The following is a 15,626-nucleotide window of genomic DNA, read 5'->3' as shown; positions in this document are numbered from 1 at the left end:
TATAAGAGTTGGGTATGAGAAACTGGTAGTGCACACCGGAAATCCCAGCATTCTGGAGGCGGAGGCAGAGGCAGGAGGATCGGGAGCTCAAGGCCAGCCTTGAATACATACTGAGTCCAAGATTACACACTGAAAACTCACACTGCTCTATGAAGATGACACAAAAGCCCTCTGTTGGGATAGAGAGATGGCTCAGTGGTTAAGAACACTGGTGGGGTTGGGGATTTAGCTCAGTGGTAGAGCGCTTGCCTAGCAAGCGCAAGGCCCTGGGTTCGGTCCCCAGCCCGGAAAAAGAAAAGAAAAAAAAAAAAAAAACTCCTTTCTCAGAGACAAAAGAGATTTATTTTGCATTATGATACATACTTCCTATAATTGAAGCATTGCCGATGCTGAGGCAAGAGGATTTCTTGGATATTTAAAGGGCTTTTTATTAGCATGTGTCAATCAAACAAGAGTGCATTTTTACGCATGTAGATAACTTATTTGGATTTCACTCTCTTGTCTTCTGCCACACCAGCTCATCTCCTTCCTCTTCATGATTCTCTTTAACTTTCATGTCTTACTTGAAGCTGGAAGGGCAGTCTTTGTGTAACCCTAGCTGTCCTGGAACTCACTCTGTAGACCAGGCTAACCTCACACTCAGAGATCTGCCTGCCTCTGCCTCCCGAGTGCTGGGATTAAAATCGTGTGCCACCACCACCTGGAATCATGTGTTACATTTTTAAAAGATTTATTTATTATATATGAGTACATTGTAGCTGTTTTCAGACGCACCAGAAGAGGGCATCAGATCCCATTACAGATGGTTGTGAGCCACCATGTGGGTGCTAGGAATTGAACTCAGGACCTCTGGAAGAACAGTCAGTGCTCTTAACCACTGAGCCATCTCTCCAGCCCTCATGTGTTACATTTTTAAATAACATGTATTTATTTAGTGTGTGCATGCTGCCTGCATGTGCATGTGTGTGCCTCTGTGTGTGTGTGTGTGTGTGTGTGTGTGTGTGTGTGTGTTTTGTGCTTGTGCTGGGTTGCAGTGCATGCCCTGGTGTGGTGGTCAGAGGACAATTTGTGGGCATTTGCTCCATAGCCTTCAACCATGTGGGTCGTGGGGATCAAACTGAGGTTTTTAGGCTTGGCACCCTTCCCTGTCAAGCCATCTAACAGGTTCTTATACCTTCTCTTGTAGTTGTGGTCCAGTGAGTGTGGGGTTGTTATGGGTTCCTGACTGAGGGGTTTTTTAGGAGCACTGTAGGAACCATCCCACCCTTTCCCACACCCACTCACTGCTTATAGGATGGAGTAGGGCCTCTAGAATCTCTCTGCCCATGAGACAATATGATTTCTAGTTCCAGGCCATCCTGGGCTACCTATAGAGACTCTTGGGCTTGACAGATGGCTCAGCGGAAGGAAGAGCACTGGCTGAGTTCAACTCCTAGCACTCACATGGTGGCTCACAACTGTCTGTAACTCCAGTTCCAGGGGATCTGACACCCAGACATACATACAGGCAGACACCAATGCGCACAAAAATAAATAAATCTATTTTAAAACACAATGACGAGAGAGAAATTCCCCTTACACACACACACACACACACACACACACACACACACACACACACACACACCACTGCGTGTGAAAATTCTTACCTTTAAGGCCAATAGACAGTGTTAATCTGGAGACAGTTGATAACAAGTGTCTGCCTTTGGATGGGAGGAGATGGCCCAGGAACAAAGGGTGGGGTCGTCAGGATGGCTATTTGATTAGGTTTGACCTCAGGGTAGGGATTCCAGGCATGTTAGATAATAAACAAGATCTGAGGCCTGCGGAGAAATTGCTACCGTCATGGCAGGCTACTGTAAAATCCTCCGTCTTCTCTTTCCCTGCCCCACCCTGATAGTCTTTCCTCTCCTCCGGTCTAACAGCGGCAAGCTGGTGTCTCCCAAGTGGAAGAACTTCAAAGGCCTCAAGTTGCTATGCCGGGACAAGATCCGGCTGAACAACGCTATCTGGAGAGCCTGGTACATTCAGTGTGAGTGGGTGCCATGGGTCCCTTGGGTTTGGGGTGGGGGTGGGGCTCTATGTAGCCAGTGGGCTGCACCCGTGGAACCCAGAGCCAGCATCTACAGAGCATACAGTGCCAGCTTTGTGGGGGAGAGCAAGCCGTGCAAGAGTCCTTGCACTGCCTCCAGCCTTCAGAGGGTCTTGAGGAACATGTGCCAAAGGTCTCTTTCTACTGTAGGGCACCCTGAAAGCTCTGAAGGAGGCTGTGCTATGGGTGCTAGGTCAAGATCCGTTCAGCAGTCCTTCCATTGAGTAACCTACTTGGAATGTTCTGGTAACAAGAAGTCAGTTAGGGCTAGAAATGTGGCTCAGGGGTAGCACACCTGCCCAGAGTCCTCCAGCGAGGAGCTGGGAATTACTCAGTAGGAGAGCACCTGCCTAGAGTCCCCCAGTGAGGGACTGAGGGGATCATCCAGTGGTACAGTGTCTGCCTAGAATCCTCCAATGAGCGATGGCTACAGGATGTGGACCAATAATAATACACTTGGGGTTGGGGATTTAGCACAGTGGTAGAGCGCTTGCCTAGCAAGCACAAGGCCCTGGGTTCGGTCCCCAGCTCCGAAAAAAAGAAAAAAAATAGTAATACACTTACTTAGCATATTCAAGTCCCTTGGTTCCAACTCCTGTATCGTAAAATGGGTACGGGGGCCTTTGCATACCATGCTGGTCCAATCGCAATGTTTAATAAACTAGGAAAATTCTGCCTGCAGCACTATCAGCCTTTCTCTGTATAACCTTGGATATACATAGACTAGGCTGGCCTCGAACTCAGAGATCCGCCTCTCTCTGCCTCCTGAGCGCTGGGATTAAAGGCCTGCACCAGCACTAGCCTTTCAATGAGCACCCTCTGGGTACCTGCTGTGATTTAGGCAGATGAAGTCCATAAAGCCTCCGGACTTAGAGTTGCTCAGATGGGTTCCTCGTCTCTGCATCTTACTAGCTGTGTGACGTCAAGCAAGTTGCCTGATCTCTCTGAACCGATTTCCCTATCTATCCAATGAGGCCAACATTCCTAACTTCTCATGGCTGGTGGGGTAAAAACAGATATAAGTGGGTATCTTAGGTTTTTATTGCTATGAAGAGAGACCGTAACCAAGGCAACTCTTTTTTTTTTTTAATTATTTATTTTATGTGCATTGGTGTTTGCTCCTCGTGTGTGTATGAGGGTGGCAGATCCCATGGAACTGGTGTTACAGTTTTGAGCTGCCATGTGGTTGCTGGGAACTGAACCTGAGTGCTCTGTACCATTGGAGCTCCGAACCTGAGTGCTCTGGAAGAGCAGCTAATGCGCTTAACCGCTGAACCATCTCTCCAGCCCCAGGGCAATTCTTTTTTTTTTTTTTTTTTTTTTTTTTTCCCCGGTGCTGGGGTCTGAACCCAGGGCCTTGCGTTTGCTAGGCAAGCGCCCTACCACTGAGCTCCAAATCCCCAACCCCCCAGGGCAATTCTTATAAAGGAAGACATTTAATTGGGGCTGGCATACAGTTTTAGAGATTCAGTCCTTTGTCATCATGGTGAGAAGCCATGGCAGGCAGGCAGATATGGCTCTGGAGAAGGAGCTGAGAGCTCCACATCTTCATCTACAGGAGGCAGAAAGAGACTGGGTCGCGCTGGACACAGCTTCAGCGTTTGGAGACACAAAGCCCACCCCCACAGTAACACTTCCTCTAACGAGGCCACACCCACTCCAGCAAGGCCACGCCTCCTAATATTCCCCCTCCCAGTGAGCCAAGCATCCAAGCATGCAAACACATGAGTCTATGGGGGCCAGATTTATTCAAACCACCACAGAGAGCCTAGCATGAAGTTGAGGTTTTGTGAATGATATGACAAGAGGAAGTTGCAGTCACGTATTTGGGGACAGCCCCCTCTGTGGCAAGGCAGTAAGCTCAAAGGTTGTGCTGAGCCTGGAACACAGCTCTGGAGGAATACACTTACCTTTCTTTTTACTGGCTCGACTGGATCCCATCCAAGCATAGTGGAACTGTTACAGTGTAGTTTCTGTTGATCCATGTGACCGACACTTGAATATATTATCTTATTTAAGACTGGAAAGGGGTTGGGGATTTGGCTCAGAGGTAAAAGCGCTTGCCTAGCAAGCGCAAGGCCCTGGGTTCGGTCCTCAGCTCCGGGAAAAAACAAACAAACAAAAAAAAAAACAAAAAAAAAAAACTCAAAATGTTTAAAAAAAAAAAAAAAAGACTGGAAAGACGCCAGCTGTGACCACGGACTCTACCGGCAGAGGCAGGAGGATCTCTGTGACTTTGAGGTCAGCTTTGTCGGCATAGTTAGTGAGTTTCAGACCAGCCAGGTCTACATAGTGAGATCCTCTGGCAATCAGAAAAGAAGCATTAGGGGTTGGGGATTTGGCTCGGTGGTAGGGCGCTTGCCTAGGAAGCGCAAGGCCCTGGGTTCGGTCCCCAGCTCCGGAAAAAAAAAGAAAAAAAAAAAAAAAAAAAGAAGCATTGGGAGGGCAATGGCAACTTGCAAACACATGACAGGGCTGCTTCAAACTTAGCAATCACGGGGGCATCCTTCATCTGTCCTGCTGCAAGTTCTGGGCCAGCCTGGACTAGGTAAAATCCTATCTGACAAAAAGTCGCGGGTGTCAGAACATTCTCTAAGTGAGAGTTTTCACCCTCCCTTTTCAGCTGTACAGCATAAGGCCAGTGCCCAGCATCCCCCAGAGGACGACTCACAGCCAGTGGGGGCGTGGCTCAACCAGAGAGTATTTGCCTAGACTCCTCCCAGTAAGGCACGCTAGAACTACCTGCATTTTTTGCATGACTTCTCTGGGTCTCTGAGAAGTTATCTGCCAGGCTCTAGGCAAATTAGGAAGCTGGAATGTTGTAGAAATTTTTAATCCCAATCCAAGATTTCTACCCTGCCTTTGACCATTTAGTTCCCAGATAAAAGACACACACAATCTTTTTTTTTTTTTTCCTTTTTTTTTTTGGAGCTGGGGACCGAACCCAGGGCCTAGCAAGCACTCTATCACTGAGCTAAATCCCCAACCCCACACAATCTTTATACCAAGCCTTACTCAGCACTAGAGCTGGGCAGTCACCCTCTGCGCTATTTTTACTATTCTACTGATAACCCCGAGTTGTTACTCACTGTGTTTCATCTGGGATGCTCTTGACTACTGTTGGGTCAGCCCTCAGGGCCACGTTCTCATGGCTCACCTAATCCACCGCAGCTTCTCTTCCATTCACCTTCTTCTCCCTTCGTGGTTCTCCTCTGACCTCCGCAGGCCGGGAACCTTAAAGGAGCCTGTGTCTCTTTGTCCCAGCTATTGGCTGTCCGCATCTTTACTTACCAATCTCTTGTGGGGAAGGTCACACAGTGTCACTTGGGTCTGCGTGGACTCTCATCTGTGGGGCAACCAGGTCTTAGGAACCAGTGTTAGCATTAGAATACAAGCAGCACGGGGAACCACCCACCACACTGGAAAGCTGTGGTGAGGGGGGTGGGGGAGGGAAGCTTCTCACTCCACCTTGAAGGTCTCTTTTTCTTCTAAAGCTAGATGGGCACACATCTAGCTTTGGCTCTGTTCGTTTATCTTTCTTTTCCTTTCCCCCCCTCCGCCCCTCCTCCTCCCTCTTCCTCCTCTCTCCCCTCCCCCTCCTCTTCCTCCTCTCTCCCCCTCCTCTTCCTCCTTTCTCCCTCTCCCTCCTCTCTCCCCCTCCCCCTCCCCTCCTCTTCCTCCTCCCTCCCCTCCCCTCCTCTTCCTCCTCTCACCCCCTCCCCCTCCTCTTTCTCCTCTCTCCCCTTCCCCCTCCCTCTTCCTCCCTCTCCCCCTCCCCTCTCTCCTCCTCTCTTCCCCTTCTTCCCCCTCCCCCTTCCTTCACCCCTTCCACCCTTCATTTCTTTCTGTCTATAAGTATTCAGGTGCACATGGGAGATAAAAAGGCAAAAAAGGTCAGCCTTGGTTATCAGTCTATTTCATTGCCTGGAACTAAGTAAGTTAGGCTTGCTGGCCAGTGAAGTGAGTCTCAAGGATCCCCTGGGATGGCAAACATGCACCCAGCTTTTTTTTTTTTTTTTTTTTTTTTTTTTTTTTTCGAGCTGGGGACCAACAGGGCCTTGTGTTTGCTAGGCAAGCGCTCTACCACTGAGCTAAATCCCCAACTCCTGCATCCAGCTTTTTTAAAAATATATATCATAGGCATGGAATGTAGGTCCTACTGCTTCCAGAGACCCTACTGATGGCGCCATCTCCCCGGCTCCTCCCTCTCTTTCCTCCTCCCTTTCTTTCAAAACAGGGTCTCATATAGACAGCCCAGGTAAGGTCTGAACTCCATAGTAACCAAGGGGGAACCTTGAACTCCTGATCTTTCTCTACTTCCTCAGTGATAGGCGATCACCACCGCCCACTGTGGGCTTTGCTTTTTTTTTTTTTTCTTTTTTTCGGAGCTGGGGACCGAACTCAGGGCCTTGCACTTGCTAGGCAAGCGCTCTACCACTGAGCTAAATCCCCAACCTCGGGCTTTGCTTTCTTTCTCCTCTTCTTCTTTTGAAACGAGGTTTCACTATGTATCCCTGGCTGTCCTGAAACTTGCTATGTAGACCAGGCTGGCCCCAAACTCAGAGAGTGGGCCTGCTTCTGCCTCCCAAGGGCTGGCATTAAAGGTGCACGCCACAATGTCAGGCCTCTCTAAGTTTTCCCTTTAATACTTAGTTCTCGGGTATGTCTGTGCATATGTGTGTGGCTTAGATGGCTCCTGGGATTTGGGGAGGTGGGGAGACTGGGATTGCTCACCATTGTTATGATCATAGTGGCAACATGTTCTCGTCTTAGAGCAAAGCCTGGTGCGATGGCGCAGACCCCAGCTCCCTCAGGCTCGAGTTCAAAGCCAGCCTCTGTAACCTACCGAGATTAGACCTCAAAATAAAAAAAAATATAATGTGAGCAAGAGATGTAGCTCATTGGTAGAGTGTCAGCCTAGAATACCCCGGGAGGGGTTAAAGGTGTGACTTAGCATGGTTTAGCAAGATCACATTTGCAAAACATATAGGAGGTCCCAGGTTCAATATTCAGCATGGCCATCAATTAATAAACCAGTCGGTAAATAAATACATGAATAAAGAAATTTGAAAAATTAGGAAGCTAGAAAGTCAGGTGGGCATGACTTCTCCCCACTTTTAATTCCTGGGGGCTGGAGAGATGCCTCAGTGGTTAGGAGCACTTGGTGCTCTTGTAAAGGAGCAGGGTTTGGTTCTCAGCACACACATAGTGGCTCCCAACCATCTACAACTCCATTTTCTTTTTTTTAAAAAGATTTATTCATTTATTATATATACGTACACTGTAGCTGTACACCAGATACACCAGAAGAGGGCATCGGATCTCTTTACAGATGGTTGTGAGCCACCATGTGGTTGCTGGGAATTGAACTCAAGACCTCTGGAAGGGTAGTCGGGTGCTCTTAACCGCTGAGCCATCTCTCCAGCCCTACAACTCCATTTTCAAAGAACCTGATGCCCTCCACAGGTTACCAGGCGCATACACACACACACACACACACACACACACACACACACACACGGAAAACACTCAAATAAATAAACTTTAAAATATTTTAAATATTTAAAAAGGTGGACCCCAGCAGGGGTGGTGCGTACTTTTACTCCCAACACTCAGGAAGCAGACTTAGGCAGAACTCTGAGTTCGAGGCCAGCCTGGTCTATATAGTAAGTTCCATGATAGCCAGAGCTACACAGAGAAATCCTGTTTGAAAGACAAAACAAGGGGTTGGGGATTTAGCTCAGTGGTAGAGCGCTTGCCTAGGAAGCGCAAGGCCCTGGGTTCGGTCCCCAGCTCCGAAAAAAAGAATTTAAAAAAAAAAAAAAAGAAAAAGAAAGACAAAACAAAACAAACAAAAAAAAGTAATTGTTACGGTAGCCTGTAATATCTGTAGGTACTGTGGACGCTAAGGGAGTTCAGTCAGGATTACACAGAAAGACAATATAAAAACTTCACACACACACACACACACACACACACGTGCACGCGCACACACACATACACATACATATATATAAGATGGCAGGCAGACAAGCGTGGTGGATAAAGATGTTTTCCACTGAGATTGACGACCTGAAATTGGTTCGCTAACTCATATGAAGATGGAAGGAGAGAAAGGACTCCAGAAAGTTCTTTTCTGACCTCCCTACAAAATAAATCAATGTAATACAAATTTAACTCATCATAATAATAGTAAAGCTGTGGGTGTAGCTCGGTGGGAGAGGCTCTAGGTTTCGTCCTTGGTTGGAGACAGACACACAAGCCTATGGAGACAGCTTGGCTCACACACCACCAGCAGAAAGTGTCATCTTCATCTCACCCAGCAGGGGGCGGTACTGCCCCGCTGCAGTTCACTAAGTTCATCCTGGCTAGCCACATCCTTCCCCTCCCACGCTCCCAAAGCCTCTTGGTGTCTCCTCAGAGCTGCCAAGGCACTTTGCACCTCTCCCTGGGCAGGAGGGACTTTCCACTTGGCTTTATCTATCCCATGTTTGTTTTCCTTATCTCTCCTACTCTGAGCAGCCCTGATTTATCCCCGAGCCTCTCATCTCAGCATTGGCCCCTGTAAAGGTGCAAAGGGTTAGGTAGTGAATGGCGCCCAGTGGAGGAAGGAACACCAACCTGGGAATCCCCCCTGTGAGGGGTTGGGGGCAAGGCGCGGTGACGGAGCAAATGCACGGAGGATAGATGGGTGTTAAATAAAACCTGTCACAGCCGTCTGTGCGGAGCACAGGGTCCCTGAGTAGGGGAGGAGACAGGCAGGCCCAGTTGTTCTTGGATATGCTTAGTTTTTCCTGGTTCATGTCCTCATTCAGGAAGTCAGGAGGGAGATGCTCTATAACCTTCCCTGCTCTAGGATCCTGCCGATCTACACACCCAAAGGTCCATCCCTTTATCTTCTCTTCTTCCCCTCCACCTCCCCATTTTCTTTGTTGGTTCTCATGTAGCCTAGACTAACTTAAACTCAGGGTCACATTTTGACCTTCCTGCCTCCATTTCCCAAGTGCTAAACTTGTAGACATGTGCCATCTCACTGGCATGGAATTTGCAGTCTCCCTCCTCCTCTCCTCTCTCTCCTCTCCTCTCCTCCTCTCCTCTCCTCTCCCTCCTCTCCTCCTCTCTTCTCCTCTCCTTTCTTCTCCTCTCCTCCCTCCTCTCCTCCCCTCCCCTCTCCTCTCTCCCTCCTCCCTCTCCTCTCCTCCCTTCTCCCCCTCCCTCTCCTCTCCCTCCTCTCCCTCCTCTCTCCTCTCCCCTCTCCCTCTCCTCTCTCTCTCCTATTCCCTCTCCTCTCCCTCTCCTCTCCTCTCCTCTCCTCCCCTCCCCTCCCCCTTCCTCTCCCCCTTCCCCTTCCCCCCCTTTTCTTCTCCCCCTTCCCCTCCCTGTCCTCTTCCCCTCCCCCTCCTCTCCCCTCCCCTTCTTCTACCCTCCCCTCCCCTCCCCTCCTCCTCCCCTCCCTTCCCTCTCCTCTCCTCTCCTCTCCTCTCCTCTCCTCTTCTCCTCTTCTCTTCTCTTCTCCCTCCTTATCCCTCTTTGTGGTACTGAGGCTGAAACCCAGAGCCTCACAAATACTAGCCATACTCTATACCACGGAGCCACGCCCCCAGGCCCTCCCTGGGGGAATCTAGGCAGGAGTTTTACCACTGAGCCACGCCCCCAGCCCCTCCCTGGGGGATTCTAGGCAGGGGCTCTACCACTGAGCCACGCCCCCAGCCCCTCACTGGGGGATTCTAGGCAGGTGCTCTACCACTGAGCCACGCCCCCAGCCCCTCCCTGGAGGGAGTCTAGGCATGGGCTCTACCACTGAGCCACGCCCCCAGCCCCTCCCTGGGGGATTCTAGGCAGGTGCTCTCCCACTGAGCCACGCCCCCAGCCCCTCACTGGGGGATTCTAGACAGGTGCTCTACTGCTGAGCCAAGCAAAGAAGAGTGTAGGCTATGGCTTCAGGGTGGGACACAGGACAGAGATGGGAAGCTGGGGCAGCCAGGTGAGGAGGAATTTGGAAACCAAGCTGAGTCTGAGGGGTGTGTTCCCGACCCTGGAGACTGTGGAGCTACGGTGTGTTTTAGAGCTATAGCAGCGGTAATGATGAACTGTGTGCGTTGAGGCTTGAGTCAGGGAGGTCCGTGCAAGGAATGGCTCAGCTAGGGGACACGTGAGAAAGGATGGAGAGGAGGGGACAGTGGATGAACTGTCACGGATCCTGTTGAATTAACATGGTTGGACTTGGAGCGCAGAGAGCTGGCAAGGAAGTTTTGCAAACTTTGGAATATTTGCAATTCAAGAAGCAGCACAGAGCCGCCAGGAGGCAGATCAAGGAGAGGGCTCCTGGGGCTTGTGGAGGAGGTGGGTGCTGTACGGGTGGGGGGACAGGGGATGGAGTTGGGCCTTCTGGAGAGATACTGAGTTTCCAGTGCTGAAGATGGGATGAGAGGGGTGAGCACACGTGATACTCGTAGAACCGAAGCATGAGAAGAGTAAGATGGCCATTTCTTAGAGTAACAAAAGGAAGAGGAAAATTGTGGGGATCATTAAAGAACCCGGAGCTAAAGCAAGGCGTTGGGGGAGGGGTGGCCAGGGGGCGGTTTGAGATGACTTAGTGATGAAGACCACTCACTTCTCTTTCAGAGGTTTCTGAGTTCAATTCCCAGCACCCACATCATAACCATATCTAACGGGGTCTGGTGTGTAGATGTGTGTGTGCGGACAACATACATATATAAATATTAAATAAATAAAGTTCTAGGGCAAGGCTAGGCTACATAGTGGTTCCAGGCTAGCCCAACTATAATAAATAGCAAATAGAAAATAATTTACGGGGGTGGGGATTTAGCTCAGTGGTAGAGCGCTTACCTAGGAAGCGCAAGGCCCTGGGTTCGGTCCCCAGCTCCGAAAAAAAGAACCAAAAAAAAAAAAAAAAAGAAAATAATTTACACAAGGCTCGGTGGTGTATCTCCTCTATACACTTCCTCAGAACCATCCATTGAGGATGGGGTGTGGCTTAGTGCCTGGGCTCTCCCAGAGAGAGATTGAGGTGTGACTCAGTAGTAGAGCTTATAGAGAGAGATAGGTGGAGGCAGGGAGGGAGAGGTGGCTCAGTGGGTAATGTTTCTAGCATGCAGGAAGCCCTGGGTTCCTTCACCATCACTGCATAAAATGGACATGGCAGTGCTCTTGGGAGGTTGAGGCAGAAGGATCAGTGGCTCGACCCCGTTTTTTAGCTGCCTATTGAGACCGGCAAAGAGCCAATGTCTGAAAAAAAGATAAGTGTCAGGCAGGATTATAAAGTGTGGCATTGACTTCCAGTCTCCTGGGTTGGAGGATGAGAGGTCTGGGTGCCTCTGACCTGGCCTTCTTCCCTCAGATGTGCAACGGAGGAAGAGCCCAGTATGTGGCTTCGTAACTCCTCTGCAGGGGTCAGAAGCAGATGAGCACCGGAAACCTGAGGTAGCTGGAGAATGGGCTGCCCACTTACCTACTTATCCACCCAGAGGTTCCCTCCAGCGGTGGGGATTGGGCGTGAGATGGGGTATGGGGAGATCTACCATCTAGGGTGTCACCCTTAGCACTGAGCCCCGACACCTGCCCTTCCTCAGGCTGTTGTCTTGGAGGGTAATTACTGGAAGCGGCGCATCGAGGTGGTGATGCGCGAATACCACAAGTGGAGAATCTACTACAAGAAGCGGGTCAGTGGGACTGGCACGGGCAGAGTGTCACCTTGGGTCATAAGAACTCTGGAGGGGGGGTTGGGGATTTAGCTCAGTGGTAGAGCGCTTGCCTAGCAAGCGCAAGGCCCTGGGTTCGGTCCCCAGCCCCAAAAAAAAAGAAAAAAAAAAAAGAACTCTGGAGGGGATGCACGACCCCCTCTAACCCATACCTTTGTACCGCCTCCATTAGTCCCAGCCTTGTAGCTCCACAGGGTTTCCCAGGCCCCCAAACCACGCCCCTCCCCTGGGTGGTGGAAAGGGGCGGAGCCTTAGAAAAACGGGCGGTCCAATGAGGGGTGGGGTGGCTGACTCTGAGGACAGAGGATCCAGTGTACAACTTTGTGTCTCCATAGCTCCGTAAGTCCAGCAGGGAAGGGGATTTCCTGGCTCCCAAGCAGGTGAGTGTTCAGTAAGTCTAGCAGGGAAGGGCACCTAGGAAGGTGGAAACTGGAGAATGGAAAATGTCTCCTGGCTAACCGAGGGCAGGGTCTGGACAAGGTGACTGGGGTGTCAGGAAAATGGGAGTGGTCTCTAAGATGGGTGTGGGCGATCTCTGCAACTTTCTCTTTTGGAGAAGATCCAGTTCGTGAGGCAGGAGGGTGGCGGTGAGTTCCAGGCCAGTCTGCGTTGAATAATGACTCTAGTGCCAGTGTGGGCAGAGACCTCCTTGTCTTTTTTTTTTTTAATTTTTATTTATTTTACGTATGTGAGTACACTGTAGGGTGAGTACACTGTAGCTGTCTTCAGACACACCAGAAGAAGGTTTCGGATCCCATTACAGATGATTGTGAGCCACCATGTGGTTGTTGGGAATTGAACTCAGGACCTCTGGAAGAGCAGTCGGAGCTCTTAACCACTGAGCCATCTCTCCAGCCCCGAGACCTCCTTGTCTTAAGAAAAGCAAGCAGGGGCCTGGAAAGATGGCTCAGTGGTTAAGAGCACTGAGTGCTCTCCCAGAGGTCCTGAGTTCAAATCCCAGCAACCACATGGTGGCTCACAACCATCTGTAATGAGATCTGATGCCCTCTTCTGGTGTGTCTGAAGACAGCTACAGCATACTCATGTATAATAAATAAGGAAATCTTTTTTAAAAAAATGAAAAAGAAAAGAAAGCAAGTAGTGGATTTCAAATTTCAGGGCAGCTCAGGAAGTTTGAGGCAAGCTTGGGAACCCTGTCTTCAAGAGCAAAACTTGGCTTGATGGTGCAGATCAGCAATGCTACCACAAAAGGAGGTAGAGGTAGTAAGATCACAGGTATCCTCTGGAAGCCAGGCCAGCCTGGGCTACATGAAACCCTACCTCAAAAAAAATTGAAGATTTGATGGTGTTCTTTTTTTTTTTAAGATTTATTTATTTATTGTATGTAAGTACACTGTCACTGTCCTCAGACACACCAGAAGAGGCCACTGGATCCCATTACAAATGGTTGTGAGCCACCATGTGGTTGCTGGGAACTGAACTCAGGACCCCTGGAAGAGCAGTCAGTGCTCTTAACTGCTGAGTCATCTCTCCAGCCCTGTTTGGTTATTTTTGGAGACAGGATCTTTCTGTGTAGCCCTGGCTATCCTGGAACTCACTCTGTAGACCAGGCTGACCTCAAACTCTGAGATCCACCTGCCTCTGCCTCCTGAGTGCTGGGATTAAAGATGTGCATGCTCAGACTGTTACTGCCACTGCCGCCACCACCACCACCTACACCAATGCATGTTTTTAATCCTAAAACTTGGAAGGCAGAGGCAGCTGGGTCTTTGTGAATTGAAGCCAGCCTGGTCAGCCTGGTCTACATAATGATTTCCTGACCACCAAGTGTTATATAGTGAAACTCTTTATCAAAAAGAGAGAGAGAGAGAGAGAGAGAGAGAGAGAGAGAGAGAGAGAGAGAGAGAACGCTTGGAGAGATGGCTCAGCTGTTAAGAGCACTGTCTGCTCTTCCAAAGGTCCTGAGTTCAATTCCCAGCAACCACATGGTGGCTCACAACCATCTGTAATGGGATCCGATGCCCTCTTCTGGTGTGTCTGAAGACAGCCACAGTGTACTTGTCATATAAAATAAATAAATAAAATAGTAAGAAAAAAAGAGAGAGAGAAAGAAAGAAAAAGAAAAGCCGGGCTGGAGAGATGGCTCAGCGGTTAAGAGCACTGACTGGGGGTTGGGGATTTGGCTCAGTGGTAGAGCGCTTGCCTAGCTAAGCGCAAGGCCCTGGGTTCGGTCCTCAGCTCAGCTCCGACAAAAAAAAAAAAAAAAAAATTGAAAAAAAAGAAAAAAAGAAAAAACAGACTATAATAACATAGAGAATAAGAAAGACTTTTGGGGGTCTTCCTCTGCTTCATAAAGGGAGTCATTAGAGGCCAATAGGATGACCTTGGCACCTTGGCCTTCTAGACAGAGAACCAGGAAAAGACAGGTGGTGTGTCTTTAGAGAGGCTTTCTAGCTGGGGTGGGGAACCTTCATCTCCAGGCAAGGGGTAACATGGACGACCAGGGCGGTGACCTCTCTGTCCTGCCAGGTGGAAGGTGGGTGGCCGCCACCAGAGAGATGGTGCGAACAGCTCTTCTCCAGCGTGGTGCCTGTGCTGCTTGGGGGCTCCGAGGAGGAGCCTGGGGGCCGGCAGCTTCTCGACCTGGACTGCTTCTTGTCCGATATCTCCGACACACTCTTCACCATGACACAGCCCAGCCCCTCGTCCCTGCAGCTGCCCTCAGAAGACGGTGAGCAGTGAATTGGGGGGAGTAAGGGGGGAGAAGACTGAAATGTCTTCCCAGCCTGCAGCTTCCAACCTCACCACTGTCCCTCCAGCTTATGTTGGCAATGCTGACATGATCCAGCCAGACCTGACGCCGCTGCAGCCCAGCCTGGATGACTTCATGGAGATATCAGGTGGGACAGGTCCTTCCTCCCCAGGTAGGGCAGACTCAAAAGAAGGGGTCAGGTTAGGGAAAAACTCTAGGAGACTGTAAGGCTTTATGCCAGTGGGAGAATGAATGGTACTTTAACTTGAGATGGAGGGGGAGCGAGTTAGTTGGAATTCAAGGCCTTGTGCCTAGAAGGCAGGTGCTCTACCACTGAGCCACGCCCCCAGCCTCTCACTGGGGGATTCTAGGCAGGGGCTCTACCACTGAGCCACGCCCCCAGCTCCTCACTGGGGGATTCTAGGTGGGTGCTCTACCACACATCCTTTTTGGTCTGGGATGAGAGAATCCTTGGGTTCAATCCCAAACACTTCGTAAGCCACTGCGACTGACAAGAGAATTCAAGGTGTCGAACCTCTTGTCTATTTTTGAGACGGGGTCTCAGTATATAGTTCTGGAACTCACTGTGTAGACCAGGCTGGCCTCAAACTCACAGAGATTTGCCTACTTTTGTCTCCCAAATGCCAGAATTAAAGGCATGCGTGATACACCCAGTTTAGCTTCAAGGGTTTTTTGTTGGTGGTGGTGTTTTGTTTTTGTTTTGTTTTTTTTTCTATTCTTTTTTTCGGAGCTGGGGACAGAACCCAGGGCCTTGGTAGCAAGCGCTCTACCACTGAGCCAAATCCCCAACCCCTTGTTTTGTTTTTTAAGTGTTTTGCAAAGTGGCAGATTTTTCTCAGACTTCTCTTTTCTTGGGTTACTGTGTTTCTGATGTGTCCGGGTGTTTCCAGATACCCTGACACCCAGTCAATATGAATCCTTTTCTCTCTCTCTCTCTCTCTCTCTCTCTCTCTCTCTCTCTCTCTCTCTCTCTCTCTCTCTCTCCCTCTCCTCTCTCTCTCTCTCTCTCTCTCTCTCTCTCTCTCTCTCTCTCCCTGCCCCCTCCTCTCTCTCTCCTCTCCTCTCTCTCCCCTTTCTT

At 49.8% G+C, this 15,626-nt stretch overlaps 1 protein-coding gene across 4 annotated transcripts in view; it reads left to right on the top strand.

Moving 5' to 3' along the window:
• The window catches only part of Mlxipl (MLX interacting protein like), a 34,828-nt gene that overhangs the window by 5,810 nt on the left and 13,392 nt on the right, over nt 1–15,626 (top strand). For all 4 annotated transcript variants that reach the window (XM_032886920.1, XM_032886921.1, XM_032886922.1 and 1 more), the window contains 6 exons: nt 1,926–2,032; nt 11,454–11,536; nt 11,686–11,775; nt 12,150–12,194; nt 14,305–14,506; nt 14,595–14,675. In XM_032886920.1, the coding sequence (XP_032742811.1) occupies nt 1,926–2,032; nt 11,454–11,536; nt 11,686–11,775; nt 12,150–12,194; nt 14,305–14,506; nt 14,595–14,675 (608 nt within the window). The remainder of the gene's footprint in view (nt 1–1,925; nt 2,033–11,453; nt 11,537–11,685; nt 11,776–12,149; nt 12,195–14,304; nt 14,507–14,594; nt 14,676–15,626) is intronic.

This window comes from Rattus rattus, chromosome 16 (assembly GCF_011064425.1).
Source record: "Rattus rattus isolate New Zealand chromosome 16, Rrattus_CSIRO_v1, whole genome shotgun sequence".
In the NCBI taxonomy this organism is placed as follows: Eukaryota; Metazoa; Chordata; class Mammalia; order Rodentia; family Muridae; genus Rattus; species Rattus rattus.
Note: the sequence above shows the minus strand (reverse complement) of the source record. Positions and strands in the feature narration are given on the sequence as shown.